This window comes from Epinephelus fuscoguttatus, linkage group LG23 (assembly GCF_011397635.1).
Source record: "Epinephelus fuscoguttatus linkage group LG23, E.fuscoguttatus.final_Chr_v1".
NCBI lineage: Eukaryota > Metazoa > Chordata > Actinopteri > Perciformes > Serranidae > Epinephelus > Epinephelus fuscoguttatus.
This window is the reverse complement of record NC_064774.1, coordinates 21,324,743-21,344,499: the sequence shown is the minus strand read 5'-3', so window position 1 is coordinate 21,344,499 and position 19,757 is coordinate 21,324,743. Positions and strand designations below refer to the sequence as shown.

Below are 19,757 nucleotides of genomic sequence, written 5' to 3'. Positions count from 1 at the left end.
AGGGAGTTGTGACACACTGTAGTGTGTCTTTGGTGACAGGACAGCCACGGTGACAATATTTGACATAAAGTGGGAGAAGCCATGCATTATTTAGGGAAGTATTTTTTATTATTTATTTTTCTATAGCCTGGTTATTCACAGTTTTTTCCCATTTACCCATTGCTGTTGAAGGTTACTTGTTTCCTGCCCTTGAATTTTATAAAGCCCAGACTTTGCAAAACTTTTATTATAAATCAAACCTGTTTATTAACACATACAGTGGTCTTAGATTGACATATTTTCTTTAAGCAAATTGACCATAACAATATCATACTGTTTTTACCACATACTGTATAAAAATAATGGATGTAGCCACTGTGATGTCACCCAATTGTTTGTGATCTCCAATATCTTGGGGGGGGGGGGGGTTTGGAGCCAGTACAACCCACACAGTTGTCATGAATGGGGTCATGAGCTGTTGAGTAGGCTTGGGCAGTATCAAGATGTTTAAGTATGCCAAGGTATTTAGAAATCTGGACAGTATGATTTTCAGTACTGTCAAATATACAGATGCTCCTCTTTAAATGCATATGGAGATGCTGTATTAAGGATGTATTGTTAATATTGTGCATCATGTGCCACTAGCGCCACACATATATACTGTCATATATGTATACCGCAGTGAAAGATATGAAGGTATGAAAAAATATTTCCCAAGCTTTCTATAGAGATCAAACCCGTTTTTTGTAACCGTTTTGGCATTATAACATGGGGGCCTGTGGGAATTGACTGGCTTTGGATCCAGCCTTAAGTGGCCATTTGAGGAACTGCACTTTTCAACACTTGTACGTTGGCTTTATTTTTCCAGCCCCATTTGGTTTGCACTTTATGATTGTCCAAATATATGTTATATTTATAACTTTTTAACACCTTGATGACTCTTAGCAAAGCATGTGATTCCCCAGTACCTGACAAAGAGCCATCCTCAGGTCAAAATGTACAAAGTTCAAACAGGAGATTTGAGAGATAAGTTCATTGTAACACTCTTTTGAACTGAGCACCTGGCCAAGATAGATGTGCATGTGTTTTCACACTAATCGTTATTAGTAAAGTATTAAACACCCAATTTTATTCATGAACCTTGAATACCGAATGTGGCCAGATGAGCATATTACATTAACAAGTACCCATTAACAAGTACCAAGTCCCACAGTATAATATCCCTGATTATTAAAAGCCTTGTATGCCTAATTTAATTGGCAAATATGAATCATAATTATATCGGGGTGGAATGTAGTCATGAAAATAACAAATTAAGGAGTTTGAATACTTACTGAAGAGAGCTTCTTAAAGAAGGACAAAGCAGTGCCACCATGATATAATTTCTTTTGTGTTGTAACACCAGAGTCGTTGAGAACCCTGTTGATGATGATCATGGTAATCCTGCTTTTCCATTTGCACTTTGAGCTTATGAAGCTATAAATATATATATATATATATATATATATATATATATATGCAGTGTTTTATAGCAAGGCTGAGCAGGGCTCAGGTCAGTATGGAGTATAATTTGCATCGGTTGAAAGGCTGTCTAAAGGGCACCTGCTTAATGAAGCGCTAACATGCTGATACTTGCAGGGCACCCATAGTTTTATCCACATGATGTGTACTACATAACATGTCTTAGAGGTTCATGGGGATGCTTTTGATCACCTGTGGTGTGCAGCCCCTGAGGAGATCACAGTGCAGGCACAGTTCTCAGATCCTCCCAATATACTGTAGTTGGCTTGACACAGATGTGGTTGAGGAAGGGTAGCATGCGATTATGTCAACTGCATCATAAAATGGGAAATACTAGTTAGGGCTGTCCTGGATGCCATTTTTTGGGCTCAGGAGCTTTGGTAGTAATAAAACAGTAAATATTAAAAGCTTTCGGAGTTGGGGGTGTTGCTGAACTCAGCTAGGAATCAGCCAGACATTTTGTATGACATAGACATGCAGCAAGTGTCTTTCAGTTTAATTGAAGACATTAGTTTTTAAAGATTCTGATATTCTACGGTCTTATTGTTTGTATTTTGGCTTGTTCATAAAACATTTTCCAAAAGGTTTGGTGTGTTTTATGCGTGTTTGTCACCCTGAAGAGTTCGGTTGAATGAGGTCCTATCTATGCCCTTGTTCTTACATAACAGATTGTGACAGTATTTCTTATCATGAATACATTTTAGACCTGCATAAATGCTTACTATCGTTCAATCAGGAGTGACTCATTGTGAGAGAAAATAGTTATTGACATGTGCACACAAGTATGAAAAATGTGAAAAGTCTTAAGCGATAAGACCCCATTGTGATGCCATCTATTCCAGGAGGTTGGTAGGGACGTAGTAGATCAGGGATTGTAGACATAGGTAGGGTAGTGGTGGTGATGAGATGAAATGAAGAGGGAGCTGAGGATCTGGATGTGAAGAGGAATGGGCTTTGATGAGCTGGTCCTGGGCTCTGGATAAGGTGGTTGACAGATTTAAAGTTTGGCAATAGCAACCTGAATGGCTGAAATTTATTGTGGCAAAGTTTGATTGGCTAACTAGGAGAGGGAACACTCATAGTCAGCTGATTGGTGGAAGTGGTGGGAGTGGGATAGAGAGAGACAATTGTGAATAGATATAGCATAAAGAAAGTCTTCCTGACTGAACTTACGCTGAGCTTCATTAGGCTCTGAATCTAAGACGATGCCTAACAGCAGAGATGGGGACTCGAGCCATTGTGACTTGGACTCGAGTCGCTGTTTTGATGACTTGTGACTTGACAAAAAATAAAAGACTTGAGACTTGACTCGGACTTGGGAGTTAAAGACTTGGGACTTGACTTGAGACACAATGACTTGAGTGTTATTCACATCATGTTTTCGGTTAGAATATAAAATTAATAAATTAATTTAAAAAATAATGTCAATTACCCGGTAGGAGCGCAGGCTGAGAATGGCGTTGTCATGACTGGATCATGATCCTCTCAATCAGTCATGCCCTCTCTACGTACCTTACATGTTTATTGGTGAAACAGGCCCTCTTATGTCAGATAGGCATCAACATGTCAGTGGGAGGGGTACCGAGAGTCATTGTCTTCGGCTTTCGGAATTACCATTATTACGGCAAAAGACGAACAGCACAGTGCAAGACATGCGGCATAAACATCTCGGACAGCCAGGCGACAACTTCAAACTTTGTTCGTCATTTGAAGAGCCATTCTGCTAGAAAACGTGAGCGAACATTCCAACCGTTTCATCACAAGACCGGCTGTACGTTTTATGAACGAGCAACACAGGGTTAAATGAGCTAAATGGGTGATTTTGGCCGCTGCCTTGGTTAGTGTGTGTGTGTGTGTGTGTGTGTGGGCACGCATGGGGGTCATCCCTGCAAAGTAAACATTGCAGCGATGAAGTCAATGTTTACTGACAGTTACTTATATCTTGTCTTTTACAATAATAAGATGACTTGACTTGGACTTGACTTGACCTATTACAGGACTTGACTTGACTTGAGACTTACTTGAGACTTGCACGTGTGACTTGGTCCCATCTCTGCCTAACAGAACTCTGTGAGACCAAATTGCTGAAACTGTACATATGCGCCAATAAATTTTAAGGTATACAATGCAGGATTTATGGTTAATTGTTTTTGTTTTTGTTTTTTTTAAACACACTCGCCAACAAAAGTTAAAGGCAACCCAGATTCACTCTTATTTGGTGTTTTACCTCAATGTATTTGCAATTTTGGCACTGTAATTCTTGGTTGCTTGGTCACGACCTCTTTATAAAAAGCCCCATCCTCACCTGAGCGCTGTGGGGTTACACCCCATAAACCTCCCATACACAAAAAATAAGTAGAACCCAGGCAGACGGCGGAGTCTCTGCAGAAAAATACGCTACCACACACTTCTAGTGGTTTAAAAGGGATTACTTCTGTTTAAGTCTATAAATCGGTTAAGATTAGTGTTAATTTTTTCTTTATTGTAATAAAAAGAAATACAAATATCTATTAAAATACCAAATTTAAAAACCAAGTACCTACCCAAACAATGAATAAAACAATCAAATAGCTGAATATTCAAGACAAAACCTAGAAATTGTTGCACATTGTCTGCATTTGTTTGTGTCATTCTGATGCCTTATTGCTCCCTCAGTGTAGCCAATTTAAATGTGTTTGAATTAAACTTTATTTTCACTGTGATATCAAACCACCATGCCAGTAAACACCAAATCTTAGCAAGACTTCCTAATTTCTTTAGTACAATCTTCAGTTACAGTTCCTGTTGTGCATCGTGTGACAGGATACAGAGGTCATGGTTATAATGATGTAGCAAGTGATTAGTCAACATGCCAGCTCCTGTAAATTTTTATCCATGTACCACTACATCTGCTTGTATTCTGGCTTGTCTAATCATGATGCAAGAAAATTCCAGTTAAGCAGGGTTCAGACCTGCCAGTCAGTGCATCTTGGCATGATTCTAGAGGTGGCATTAAAAAGACACTCATGCATTCTTAAGGGGAGGGAATGTTAGATAAGCATTCCCATATACGCGTTATGCAAAGTTACACTATTCTTGCACTGTGGCTCTTCAACTTGAAGCAGTCATGTTTTAACTTAAGGGACTCGGTTACCCATGGGGTCCATTCATTGTGCTTCTCAGTACCACCACAGAGCTTCACTTCCTCTCTCACTCCCTTTGGGATCGTGTAGGCCTGCAGTTTATTCACCATATCTCTAATTGCCACTAAGGGAGCCGCTGACTCTCGTTGCATGTTGCTCTGTACCAGCCCACAATGGACATTTCCATGAGTAAATCCAACATTAGGGAATTAATTAGGCAGAAAACAATGGGTCATAAGAGTGCTAACGACAGAATAACAAGGCAGTCTTATTTGGTGCTCACCAGACGTAGCATACAACCAGTAAGATGCAGAATGCTAATTAGCTTTAGAGCTTAGCTGTGGCGTATTTTCATCTGGGACAATTTTTAATGTCTAGGAGTATTGTTCCTGTTATAAAGTTAAACCAGTAGAGCATGTTGACATATTTTCAAAACAGTGGATGTTAAAGCATTTATATGCTCTGTGCATTACTTATTATAAACACCCACTAATGTAGAAGCTCTTGTAAAAGAATCCTTAGACAAAGTTTTATGTTCAGACAGTTAAAGCAGCAATAATTTATATTTTGCCCCTTGAGGGGAGCGGAACAACCTGTGAACACAACATTGACATATTATCACCATATAACTGTTATAAACGGTTGGCTGTTTGCATATATTCAGCAGACACCGAGGAACATAAACACTGATTTGGAGTCGTCTGTCTGGCGGCTCCTAAATGTGAATCCCATATTCACCCTCTTTTTAGCTCTGCTTTGGTCTCCACCAACAACTGTTTGATGTTGGGCAGGTAGTGTATCGCAGCTAAAGAGCTAAAACACTGCACAGAACTGAGGGAAACATAGAGTTGGGTGCTAATTCTCTGTGGTTTTGTCACAACTAGTGCCCCCTCTCACATTACACATAATCATTTGTTCCATTGCTAATATAAAATCTTTTTAAAGTGCAGCTTTGAAGTGGAACACCATAAATTCTTATGGTTTCTTATGATGTTTTCAGCCCTCTCTTGCATCAGGAGGCAAAAAAATGCCAGAAGATTCACAGTCTTATTTGGGATGCAATCTTGTGGGATAGTGGTTGTCGAACTTGCATTATGCATGTAGCATAACTTACAGAATATATCCCTTCCACACAATGGTCAAAATGGATTTCCCAGCACAATATCTTTCTCTGCATAGAGATCTCTCATAATTTATTGGTTGTCAGATGAAGCTTAGTGGCTAGCATACCTATGTAATTATTATTTCACCTATACAAAACAAGATTTGTTGTTTTTGAATACTTTTTTTGTTTGTTTTGAGTTAGCAACATTGTTGTGCTGTTGAAGGCGAGCTGCTTTTGCTTTCAGCTGCGTGTGTCTCACCTGCTTCTCCAATTCACACATCCAGCAAGCTTAAAATGGTGAGAAATATTAGACCATTTATATTTTGTCATCTCTTTTGCTCCCTGTCTCATCTCTTTCTTCCAGTACACCATCCTATTATCCACTGCACCATGCTGCAGCCACAGGAGAATAGAAAAAGTTCATTATTTAAATGACCAGCCATGTTTTTTTTTTGTACTCAAAGCTTAATTGTGGCCCCTTGTTCTAGGTTTGGTGATGGCTACACAGTGATTGTGAGGGTTGGTGGCTCTCCCCCTGCTCTGAAGCCAGTCGAGGACTTCGTCCAGCAGTCCTTTCCAGGCAGCGTCCTGAAGGAGAAGCATCACAACACGCTGCAGTATCAGCTCCCGTACACACAGGGAGCTCTGGCCAACATCTTCAGTCAGTTCAGCAGCCATCAGCAGAGGCTGGGGGTGGAAGACTACTCTGTGTCCCAGACCACACTGGATCAGGTAAGGCCCCAAAAAATGTGAAAGTGGCTGAGCTTCAATTTAGGTTGAGTTCTTTATCATTTGCCCTCAGCTGGATAAGTGAAAGTATGGCAGACATGTACAATTTAATGATATACATTTCTGCTTATTGTGGAGAAAATTGCATGAAGTACATATTTACATCCTCTCAGCATCAAATGGACCTGTGACATTTCTAAAGGTGAATATACTGCCTCTTTGATCAATATCCCACAGCATCATTCTCCAAGGTAAAGGTAAAAATCAATCCATGGAAATCTCATCTCCAACCATTGTTACAACTGTAGGAAGCCAGCGATGCAATTTTTTCAATCTTTTGATCTTCATCTCTTCCATATTGCTCCCAGACATGGCAGCACTATATTTGCAAAACATATTCACAAGGCTTTTTTTTTTTTAACTTGTACACAGGCTTTGCCTAATTGTTGCTATGCATTGGGAACCTGGCAGGCTCTGAAAAAGGAACAGGAGCAAAAACAAACCATGCACATCATAAGCAATTACACAGAAGCTCCATAATGTGCGAGACATTTCCGTTTTGCCTCGGGTATTGGTAGTCTAAATTGTGGAAACTCGATTATTTCCAAATGTTTGTTTTCGGCACATAGTTGGTGGTGACGCATTTATCTTTATCCAAATGTACTATCAGTGCTGGAGTGCCTTTGAATCTACTGTAGTTGGAAAAGTTGTTCTGCATTTTGAAAAAAAAAAAAAAAGAAAGTGGAGTTGAGCATGGAAGTGGAGTTGTTCAATAATTCATTCTTGAGAGCAAAACATCAGCTGGTTTCAGCTCGTACAGTAGCAGGGGATGCACAATTTGACTCCAGATTTCACTTCTGACATGGGCAACATTTAGGCCGACTGCAGAGCATCCTAAGCCACATCCTATTGTCCCACTGTAATTCTGTGGTGTGTCAGCTCAGTTTAACGGATCATTAGGTCATCAGTCAGTGCATTCAGCATTTTAAGTGCTCTCCGTTAATGCAAGCCTGCTCAGTACATGATAAGATTTAAAGATCTATCATTGCCCACACTTTGTCCTTTCCCATTTAGACTGTCAGACTGACCAATGAGGACTACACTGAGTTTGTGTAGCCAACACAGTTCAGCTGCCAGGTCCCAGTATTGATCAAGAATCTGGACTGAGGTTGTTTTTTTTTTTTGTTTTTTTTTTTTTTTTAATAAATATAAAAAGCTCCCCTGGCCAGTGTCCTTTTTTTATTCCAGCCCAAGTGCAGTAGCTAGACCCCCTGATTGGTGAGATAAAGTGAGCACCGCATGCTACGGGCTGGCTTCACCTTGTGTTTTCCAAATGGCCCCAGGGACCCAATGCAATCAGGCACTAGAGGTGAATGTGAGTGTGAGTGTGTCTGGTCTTGCAAGCCCGCCATTAGCTCAGCAGCAGAAGACAAGGTGGGAGGTGAGGATGACCTCTGAGGGGTCCAGGCAGGTCATCGAATCACCCCACCATGCGAGGGAGGGGAAGCGCGTCTTCTTGCCTTTAAAAAGAAACCCAAAAGAGATATGCATAAGTGGCTGAAAGAAAGTTGTGGCACTGTTGTAGTTAAATCAAATTATGTGATATGAAGAATGATAAGCATTTCATTTTCAACATGATCCTCCTGTGGATCACCTTTAATTCAAGAGAAAACCATCTTTTGCAGCATTATTTAGTAAATTATGCCCTTTAGGGGGCAATTAGTCTACCACTAAGACAGGGAAGGGATTTATCAGGAGCTAAACGCTTCAACTTAATGTGGCTTACAGTCAGATTTGTTTCTTTGTAATGATTTTTAGCATAACCTTGTTTCTACTTAACAGATCATTGGTCTTCAGTCACACTACTACCTCCAAATCTTGCGTAATTTCTGTTTAAACTTTTTGTCAACTTGCCCCACATTCCGCAGTGGTCGATATTTACCAGATAAGAGGCAGTAAATAAATCATACTTGGACCAGGAGGTCACAGTATTAAAACACAGAGGGGAGGACTGGAGAACCTGTCGAGGCCCAGACTGTCACCTTTCAGCTGGTGATTTATAGAAAGGAGTCTTGACCTATAGTATAACACCAGACTTGCACTACAATTAATATTGATCCACACACACAGCCTGGAGCTCAGGCGTTAACACTGATGGCCAGGACAGTCCAGAGCAGATGGAGCATTTGAAAGGAAAATGTGACTTTCTAAACTGTCTTTTAGACACAGATTGTGTGGTAGGAATGTGAAGTATTTGCAACAAAGTGTGGGCAATGGTCCGTGTTCAACCTTGCCCACTGCTGCACCACTGATGCAGATGACCTTTTGGTTACTTATCTGGTCTTAATTATCATTTACACCTCCCTGTATTCATGTGTTTAAGTCAAATGTTCTTTAATGTCGTATACGTTTTGGTTTTAGTACACATAATATGATGAAAAGAATCAAGTCACACTTATATCCTTCTCAGAGTGAACGTAACACAAATCCTTCCTGTCTATTACTGTATTAAATAATTCTCAGCTTTCCTGGCCAGAGAACAGTCCTATTTGAATTGCTTCCCCTCCTTAGAAACCAACATGCCCTCGCACAATGTGACTATTGTACAGGCAATTTATAGTCCATCCAATTACCTCTTAATTATAGTAAAATTACACACAGCCCTAATAAAGATGCCTCAATAATACATTTTTCCAGAATAAAATGAATTATAAAAATATCAATTATGGGTAAATGATGATGTGTAATGAAGCTTACGAGCTGCTGTGAATGTCTATTGATGCTTTTATTATTTATGAAAGCATTTGTGGTACGCATCAGCTGCAGCTTTATTTATTGTTTGATTTATTTTTAAAGAAATGTGTGAATTATTTATTTTACTGTGAAACAATACTTCAGCTGCACCAGTTGAGATTTTTATATGAGCAATGCGCTGAATGACTTTGGTAAATGTGGGAAGGGATGTTTGTAGTAACAGTCTTATGAGAATTATGACTTGAGTCTGCAGTTCTTTGCAGCTCTACTGAGCATTTTAGCGTCTTTCATCAAATTGTTTTGGGTTCACTTCTCTGTTTTGGTGCACTTTCAGTGCTTAAAAGTCACATATTTTCCTCAGGAGTTTATGGAGACTAAAACAGTTTATGAAGAATCAAAGTGAATCGGACTTATATTTGCCAGTAGTCCTGGAAGTCAACTGTTTCCTAACCTAACCCATTCAGAACCCAAACACAAAAAAATATTGCAATGTTGGATTTCTACTCTAAATGCACTCATAATTAATTAGCAACCAAATTTGTTGAAAATAACAATAAATGGATAGACCTTTATCAACAAAAAACAGGGGATTATTTCTTTTTCAAAAATGGTTACCTCACACAGATGAATAAAGTGATGCTTTAAAACATATTCTGTATATTGTATTTCTATGTATTGTATTCATTATCACAACTTAAAATATCCGTAATTTTTGATGCATATCCAGAAAATAGTATGTTGAAAACCTCCTTAATGTTCTGTGTACATAGTTAATAGAAAGCATTATCAGCTGATTGTTTCATTAGAAAATCGAATCAGAACAGTATTTCCCTATTCAAACTGTATTTCCCCTGTTCATTTTCCAGTGACACTCAGAGCCCTTGTCCATTTAAATGGACAGATATTTAAAAAAAAAAAAAAAAAAAAAAATCAGTAAAAGTTATAAATCTTTCATATTATTTTTTGACATGTATAAGTAATATAAAATCCCATGTTTACTTAAAACACAGTTTAAACAAAAATTATATACTTTAAAAATATGATTAATAGACTGATACGTGCCTTGTACTCCTTCATTGTCTCACGGTCGGCCATGCTTGTTAAAAATGGGGCGTTGCTCTACTGCAGTCCACCTTAGATGATGTGGGACACTATGATTGGCTTATAGACATACCATCAGATATGTCTGTGCACTTCAGTCAGATGACAGTAATCATAGATGTAGACATCCTAAAAAAGTTATGTCCATTAGAATGGATGGGAGATCTGAACAGGATGTGTGCCCTTTCAAATGTTTAAGGTGATGATATGTCAAAGTTGTATTTACAGCTGGTTGCGCTGCCCTTAAATGACCTAAAAAGCAATTACTGTAGGTTTAAATTGCCCATAACTTTCCTCAGAATTAATTCAGGATCCTATATTTCTGGAAACCACAGATATGCTGCCTTTGTACTTTTCATATATAGCGGATATGTTGAAACCTTTTCAATTTTATGTTGTGACATGACTGTGGTTAATGTGGTTATGTTTAAGCACAAACATCACTCGGTTATGGTGAGGAAAATACCATGTCTAGGCTCATAATACACAGTTTGGTTGCCACAGACATGGCATGTTGTCAAAAATACCTGCTTTTGTTGTGTGTTGGTCTGCTGCCCTGCAACTGTCTTGCCTTTGTCTCAAGCCATTCACTATCCCTTCCTTCCTCATTTGAAAAACTCAGCTCATGTACATGTAATCTTAACCATGTCACATTGAAATGTTGAAATGATGCGTATAATTTTCAGAAGAATTCTTCTTTCTGTGTTACCATTTTGTTCTGCTTAACCTTTATTTACATTTCTGTGTCGCTTCCAAAGGCCGTATCTTGCTTGAACCATGTTACACTGCCCCGACAATCTCAGGTGGTAATGCTCCATTTCATCCGTATCCATAAACTTTCAGAAAACTAAAGAAATATGCAAGAAGAAATCTCTGTCTGTCTCTGTATCAGATCTAAAATTAAGTATAAATGAGCCCTTAGATTAACATACTCATGCAAGATCTTTCACTGCTCAGGAACATTTCAGTGTCGGCGCGGTACCATGGTAGAGCATGACCATGTGGATGACATGTACGTAAAAATAGCCGTTTTATATTCTGCAAGGACTCCTTTGATATACAGGAGAGGTTAATTGGGTGATTCACGTCCTTCTCCTCCTCTGTTCTGCCTCAACGGGCATCAAATAAACACCCAAATGTACCCTCTGCAATGTAATTAATGCCTGTATCCATCTGTTATTAAGAAAATGCCACTCAACTGCACTGGTGCATGATGTTCAGGTCATGAATGGATGGTTGGCTAAATACAGAAAGTGTACATCATGAGGAAAGTCACATCACAAAACAGAGCATGAATGTACCGTGGTCTTCTCAGTCAGAAATGTCAACTGCACCACTGAAGCATTTTTTTTAAACCATACTTCATTCGTACAGAAAGTTAAATACAAATACTACTTATAAATTCTGTTGCAAAACTATACAGCCTTGACGATGAATATGAAATGCTGTGCATGCCTCAGCACATCAAGCCAATATCAGCCAGTGGCAGGGTCAGAGGCCGAGAGAGATGGGCGGAGGCTGTATTTGTTGCTACTGTCATTCTTATCCTCTTACTCATTCTCCCCTGATAAGATGTCTTGACAACTGTGACCTTGATACACACTGCTGATGGTCTGACATCACACACACAGAAGCATACTTTAGCCTCAGGCGTTCGGCAGGCGTAGCTTGCTCCTCACTTACAAGGTAGTCTGCTGTTTTACTTATTCTACATCCAGCTAGCCACCAGCTCCACAAGCTTTGAGGTCAGGAAGCTTTACATATGTAGGTATTAAATTCCAATAAAATGATAGTCTTATTGTCTGAAGAAAACTGTTTTCTAATGCTTTGGAAGTACAGTAGATGAAGTGGCAAAAGCCAATTTTACCTCAGAATGAACAAAGGACGATAATCCGCTCTTGTAGAATTACACATTCTAACTGGAAGCATAACAATTTGAATTCATGAAATCCCTAGTTTAAACAATCTGACTTATTAGTTTAAACCGGGTTGGAGTAGTTAAAGAAAAGAATTCGCCTCAGCTCATTACGATCCCCAAGCTGCCCTTGAGCAAGGCACTTAACTCCCAACTGCCTCAGCTGTTGAGCAGCTCAGAGGCCAACAAATACAGCACGGCTGTGTTTGTGCTGGGTCGCTTCCAAGAGTGACTTTGGAACAGTGTTTTCCAGGAAACGAATATTTGTGCTCAGTAAGAGTATCCTGAGTAAAGAACAAAGAGAAAAGATAAATTTAGGAATTTTCAGCTGTAATAATACTGTAAGTTTTCTAAAGAGACTACAACCATAATATGAAGGTGGTGAGCAGGACTTTATGTCTGAGGATCAGTATCATAGTAACACTAAGACACATGAACTCAAGTACTTTTGTAAGATTACATGATAATTATTAATAGCTGTGGACAATATTTCTTCAGTCTGATTAAAATCATTCTGATCAGAGATTCCAGCTTAACTGTTTGTGTGTTTGCCCTCAAGCAAGTAATGAGCGTACAACTTTACTGACTTGCACAAAGTGGTTCTGCCCGCTGTGAAGCATCTAATCTGCCACATTTAATAAGAGATGATTTAACGAAAAAAGGGTTTTTTTCCAACTTGACAGAGAAAATTCAATCAAAGTATAGAAGAAGTGGTTCCACCTGTGTACAATTAGTAGTGAAGGAAGTGTTATCCAGTATTTTCTGTAGCTACAAATATCAGATGTCCCATAAACACATCGCATTCAGACTATCAGTAGATGCTACAATTTACTCATGTTCCCTAAATGTCTCGTATGAAAGCCACTTACTGGTTGTGATAGACAAGTGTTATGCCCAGTAACTCCACAATTAAGCAAAAAAAAAAAGTGTGTTCCTTAAAATGCCAAACAGTTTTCAAGATTTCAGTTTTTGTTATTATACCATGGTCTGGGTGAATACTCACTTCTGATTGGCTGCAGGGTGTCCATTAATTAAATCTCAGTATTAATTTGGGGACAGTGACTTGGCTGAATAGCGAGCTAGTCTTGTTGTTAAACACACTGTCAAATTATATTTACTGTTCATCAGCCGTACGCAATGTTATTGACTTTGAATCATGCTAGCTTAACGTTAGCTTTCTGTCTTATAGCTGAACCAAAGGATTCTTTGAGCTGAGCGGACTAGAAATATCTCCTATTTAAGGTTTGTCCCATTGACTGAAGCAGTGAACATCATTTCAATTGCACAAGAACTTTATGTGATGATTTTTCCAGGTATTAGTCAAACCCTCAGGTGATTTGATAGCAAAACACATGAAAGTATAAATTATCGATCTTGATGTTTTTAGTAAGGGATCTTGGTATAATGGCTGTCGTGGCAACCTGGACTCACTTCCAACTCATCAAATACCAATGCTTGGTCAGTGGCCCTTGGCTTCAGACACCAAAGCACCAATGCACCTTTAGTGGTGGCATGATATACAACAAGCAGCAGCATTTTTTGACGCTTTGAGCAACTGCCATTGTAAAAAGAGCAAGAAAGTCTGCATAGCATGGGCAGGAGGGGCAGTGGATGGGTCAAACAAACTTAGAACTTTCACCCAGGAGCCAGCAGTTTTCTGTTTGAAACCAGAAATTAATCAGTTGACTTGAATAACAAGGTAGTGTGCTAGTATGTGTAGCATACAATGCTAGTGAGGCATCACGCTAGTATCAAATGTACTTATTTTACACCAAACCCTGATCTTTTTTGTAAACCCAACCATGTGCTTTTTTTTGCCTAAACCTATGGAAGTAAATCAAAAAAGTTTTTTTTACCAATGTGGTAGGTTTATTTTAAAAAGAGACCGTATGCATTTAATAAGTGGAAACTATACATTTCCTGTGAAAATGGAAGTGTACGCTGTCCCTCAGCATCCAAAACTGTTATGAAAGGGTACCAAGCATGTCATATTTTGATGTACAGGGCCACTTACCAATCGTTGGTGTTTGACGATATGGAAGTGAGAATGTGTTGGACTAGAGGTAACCGTTGCTCCATTAATTCCTGATAATGGACACCCTGTCGAGCATTATCACTTACTGTACATATAGTCAATTACAAAAGCAACAGATATCCCTCCTGCCCACATTTATGCTACCACAGCTAAAAAATATTACACAGCAGTGACAACGTAAATACACAAGAGTGATTGGCAAACCTTTCCCTTTGTTCAAAAAACTGGCTTTATTAATTTTAGACTTCTCTTTATCAGCAACATTAAATTGTAAAGCTACATCTTATATACATTGCCTAATTAAAAAACAGAAGTAATAGCATAGATCTTTATTACACTGTCTTCGTTATCCCAGCTTCTCTCAATCAAAACCCTGAAAGGGCACTATTGTTTATTTCTGTCCATTGATGCTCTCTCACATGTATTTACTCTCTCTCCCATTTAATTTATTGGTGATGTAACAATGAAAAAGGATTTAATTCACCGGGAGTCTGAGTAGTTTCTGATGGAATTGGTCTGGCTAATTTTTTTTTTTTTTTTTTTTTTTTTTTTTTCATCCATTGAGATTTTAAATACAATCTAGTAATTCACGTATCTTTTTATATCCACACAGCCACTGAAAATCTTAGAATGAAAAGCAATGCTCTTATCGTTTTATGTGACCCTCTTTGTTGCTTTCTCCTGCAGAGTAAAAATCACTGTGTGGCTTTATCACAACAGACAGCTAATGCTAAGAGAATAAAAAGCCTGGACTACAGCGATGTTTACAGCACAATGAAATACACACAGCTTTTTATGAATGCCATAGGATTGATTTCTTCTGACATTAAATGGGCATCACAGAGAGAAGAATGATTGTTTTATTCTCTTTCTCAGCTGGTCAAAGATGTCAAACTGACATTCACTGTGTGAGCCTAGACGCTTACTTGATGCTTCATAGCCCTTGTCTGGCAACTCATTCACATGCACCCCATTGTCTGTACCGCTATTTCTGTTTGTTTTAGAGGCAGAGGGTGGGAGGAGAGCAAAAATGAGATCGGTAGAGAAATGTCCACAGGCCCTTCACAACTGTGTGTATAAGTTTTTCTTGTCTTGCATTTGTTTTTAAGTATCTTCCTTTCCTCTTTTAAATTCCAGGTCTTTGTGAACTTTGCAAAGCACCAGCACGGAGAGGATGACTCTAAGGCCTATGACAACACTGTGGACACCTCAGATGAGCTGCCTTTGGAGTCTGTCAAGACCTCCCAAGAATCTGAGAAGGTGTAACACCAAGGCACATTACGCTGACAGTGGGCCAACAATATACCTTAAACAAGTTTGAACTGATGTGATGTGCACTAGCAGAACGATGATGATCACGACCTTACTCAGTCCCCAAGTGCAACAATGCCTGGTATTGGTTAGCAATAACATGTAGTTGTCCGTGTCATCTTTCATAATAATTCCTACTCAAGCTCAGGGGGAAACTTTGGATTTTCAACCTGCTCTGTGTCATTGCAGTGTGTGCAGCAGGATTTGTACAAGGTGATTGAGGTGCTTGAAGTACTTGAATACTCAGAAATTCAGAAAGTTCTGCAATACCTTGAAAATCTAAAATGTTTTACTTGGACCTTGGCAGAATAAAATTGAGAACAGAATGATTAATTATTTAAAAAAAACATGTTACAGGACAGTATTTCAAACTATGAACCTGAGGACAGCCGTGCTTGCAATTATTTTTCCAATGCCGTATGCGCTCGAAGGGCCATCGGGTTTTTCTGCCTACAGGTTGGCCAAAGTACTTTGCCAATCACATGCTTGAATTATAATAACCAGTTAATTGATATTACATTAATTTTAGGCCCTGGTAGCATGTGTGTTTTTTCCATTAATGACTTTGTACAATCCTCAGAGCTGCGATGACAGAGCTGGTTGAAAATAGAAAAAGTTTCTTTAAACCATAACATGATTAATCTAAATCTGAAGTTACAGTGAGTGTTCACTGACAAAATCTTTCCAATTTATTAAGTTGTCACTGTTCGTAATCAAATCCTAAAATATGTATTTTTCTAAAACACATAAGAATATTTCAACTTGTCCCCAGTAGAATTAAAAGCTTGTTTCCAAAAGGGAGAGAAAAATCAAACTACTATTTGCCGTGTACAACCATGTGGTTGAAATACTGAATTCTGCTTACCTGAACATAGTGTAGGAGAGTGTATGGAATCATGCTCTGAAAGCATCACACATAGCACAGCATTTAGGATACCTCAGGACTGCGCTTCACATTATATTTGAGATCTGTTTACATTTGCTGCTGTTTATAACAATGATATCTTGCACTGTAAAACTACATTATTTAAAAGAGAGGAGCCTGCAGTGATGTGTTCAGGTGAGTGTGATCAGGTCAGATATTGTGCTCACATGTGTTGATATTTATAGACATATTAATGAATATCAACAAGCAACGAATGTAAGAATTAAACCACAGTTCCTTCCTACCTCACATTGTGATTTACTGACAGGCACTTTACTGATTGCCGCAGATAAGAAATGAATAATAACAACTCTGTCAGATGTGTTGGCTTTGAATGTCTGAACGAGCCTCCAATCAGCTGTAGATGGTGTTTAATTAAAAGACAGGGAAGTTACAGCAGTGGGACAATGCAGAGTCACTCACAGTCATCCAGCTGTCAGACATGTCTGCAAGAAAGACGATAACTCCCATGTGTGCATCAGCCACAGCTTACCGACAACCACTATTCAGAGTCTGTGTGAATGTAACTGGACACATATCAGAAACACTTCTCAAGAATATCTAATGGATGTATGAGCAACAACAGATTTATATTTTATGGAATTTTTAATACATTGCCTTGTGAAATCTATTTTATTTATCACTTCTTCTTTGCAGAATCTAAATAAACTATCACTGAGTTGTTTTTTTTTGTCATAGGGTATGCTGGTATTGGCACTGGTGTGTTAATCTACAATCACCAGAGACTCGCGTCGGTATCACAGAATAACACACTCCCTATCATGCAGACAACTCTGCAGTTACAGTGAATACAGTCTGCCTTTTAAAGTGGAAACTGACTACTTTTTACCCACCCACCCCATCCCCCATTACCAGCGTTTCGTAGTAGTATTGTTGTTGGTGTTGCTGTCACGAAGACATTTGTTTTCCGTTTTCCTCAGAGCCTTTTTTTGCAGTTACTTTGCTTGTTCCACTATGCAACATTTCTGCTACTGGGGTTAGTTACTGCGATGAACTTGCTCTTTGTTAACTGAGAATAGCTATCGATAGCAATGTGGGGAAACAAAAGGGCTATCCTCTTCCTGTTTTGGTTGTGCGATGGTTGACGCTGGGGTGACTGCTAGTCCTTAAAAAGTTTTCAAATGTCTTAAATTTGACTTATAAATATGAGGCCTTAAAAGTAATTTAATTGTCTTAAATTTGAATTTGTGATGTGAGGACAATATATATACTCCTCACCTTTATAGTTACAGGCAATGTTTCAATAAGAAAATAATGATTTGTTTTTCAATCTTTTATCTTCAAAAGTTTGTAAAAAGCATGTAATTTAAGTGTCTGCTAACAGTAAACACCCTGTGACGAACTTTGTGCCATTAATCAAGCCTTTATTTACCCGACAGATCACACCTGGTTGCAGATAGAAGTGCACAATGAAAGTTAGGCTTATGGGGAACCAATCTTAATGTTGATGACGCCATTAATCTATAGCCATTACATTGTGCAATCAACATTAGTGCATCATAAGTTAAAGCCAAAAACTTGTCTGTTTCCACTTTAAACACCCAGGTTTGGAAGCACTTTGACAATCATAGCAACTTGCCCTTTTGATAAGATGTGTTCACTATGTTATACTGTATTGTGTGAGTATGAAGACCATTTCATTGTAAATGATTTTGAAAATTAATGTGCTAAGCTCTTCTCTTTAAGTTACTGTTGCTATGGCTATCAAGTTTACCATCTATATGCAGTTTACAATGATAGCATTGGCAAATTAACCACTCAGAGATCAAAACTGTTTTTAAACTGTAACATGGCTTTTTTTTTGTATTTTACTTTTTAATTGAATAACACAAAATAGCTCTTTTATGTACAGATATTGGTTTGCAAAGTCTAGGAAAGAAAATCAAAGGCCCTGTCTGCACCTTTACAGATACTTTTAAAAACAGATATTCTCCTCTACATGTGGCCTCTTGTTCATACGCAAACAGAGTTTTAGGTCACTAAGATGGAGATTTTTTTAAATGCCTTCTAATGTGCAGATATTTCACAGCTGTGGTTACTGTCTATCTGTGTGGACATGTAAAACGGAGCCTTTGGGAAACAATTACGTAATCCCCTCAATTTGCATGTGCCCATTGTTGCTTTCTATTTAATTTTTACATTTTGCAAGAAACAACACTTGCGGACTTCTGGTTTGGTAATGTTTTTTTTTTTAGCACTGCTTCATCTAATGGTGAGTATTGCTTATTGTTTGAGTGAGAGACTTCATCCTTATATCAAATGGGAATCAATGGTGATTCAGTCCTCAGTAGATGACGTGAGCCTGTAGAATTTACCACCTTTGTGACAAGGGGAGACCACTGAAGAAACCTAACTGCTTGGTTTTTGCGTTCCATTGTGGATGGAGATATTTTGTAAAATGAATGTAATGTGGACAGAATCATTTTTTAAAACTGAGTGGAAAAATATCTGCTTTTAAAACCATCTGTAAACATGTAGTCAAGGCCTTAAACTGGAAACTGATCGGTTTGTCTCAGACAAAATACGACTCAGGAATGTTAAATGTGCAATTATGACTCAGGGGTATCTATGTGTGACTGGGAAGAGTTATTCATGGCTTCTTTTTTATTCCGTTCAACATTCTCTTCTGTACTGTACAACACTGAGAGATTTTAAGTATCCCAATGATTAAAACTCTGAAAGCTCTTTTCTTATGCAGCATACTTTACATGGCACTTACTTCAGAATGTAAATACTTTTTCACTCACAGGCGCTCTGGTTTACTTTGAGAGCTTGACATAATTTGTATGCTGCGCCAAGTCCTCACATGACTATCATGCTCGTTGCAACGAATAATGAATCCTATTTGTACTGAGTATTGCTTCATGCCAAGACAAGTGATTAAACATTTGCACAAATGGTAATGTGACTCAGACTGTAATGTTTGCACATTGCTGTATTTATCCACTGAATCACTGGATCCCAGTTTGAAAGTTTTCTTTAGATCAACTTTCTACATGCTGTTTTATTGTCATGTCCTCCTTTTCACTCTGTCATGTCTCTCAATTTGAGTGTGGCTTTCAGTTGCAGGCTCACATTTGTTGAGTCTCTCCTACGTCCATCCTTTAACTGAGACCATGGGATGCCAGAATGCCGACTGCACCGGAGTGGGTGAGGCATTTTATTTCACATTTAGTGGAGTGGAAGAGACATTTTGTCTGCCAGATGCCTGAGAATGAATTCATTTTCTTGTCAAACTA

The 19,757-nt window shown here is 38.5% G+C and overlaps 1 protein-coding gene across 4 annotated transcripts in view; it reads left to right on the top strand.

The window, feature by feature from the left end:
- The window catches only part of LOC125883941 (phospholipid-transporting ATPase ABCA1-like), a 255,956-nt gene extending 236,546 nt beyond the window's left edge, over positions 1–19,410 (top strand). For all 4 annotated transcript variants that reach the window (XM_049568607.1, XM_049568608.1, XM_049568605.1 and 1 more), the window contains 2 exons: positions 6,216–6,459; positions 15,399–19,410. In XM_049568607.1, coding sequence (XP_049424564.1) covers positions 6,216–6,459; positions 15,399–15,527 — 373 coding nt within the window. In that variant the 3' untranslated portion in view covers positions 15,528–19,410. The remainder of the gene's footprint in view (positions 1–6,215; positions 6,460–15,398) is intronic.
- Positions 19,411–19,757: the final 347 nt, after the last annotated feature.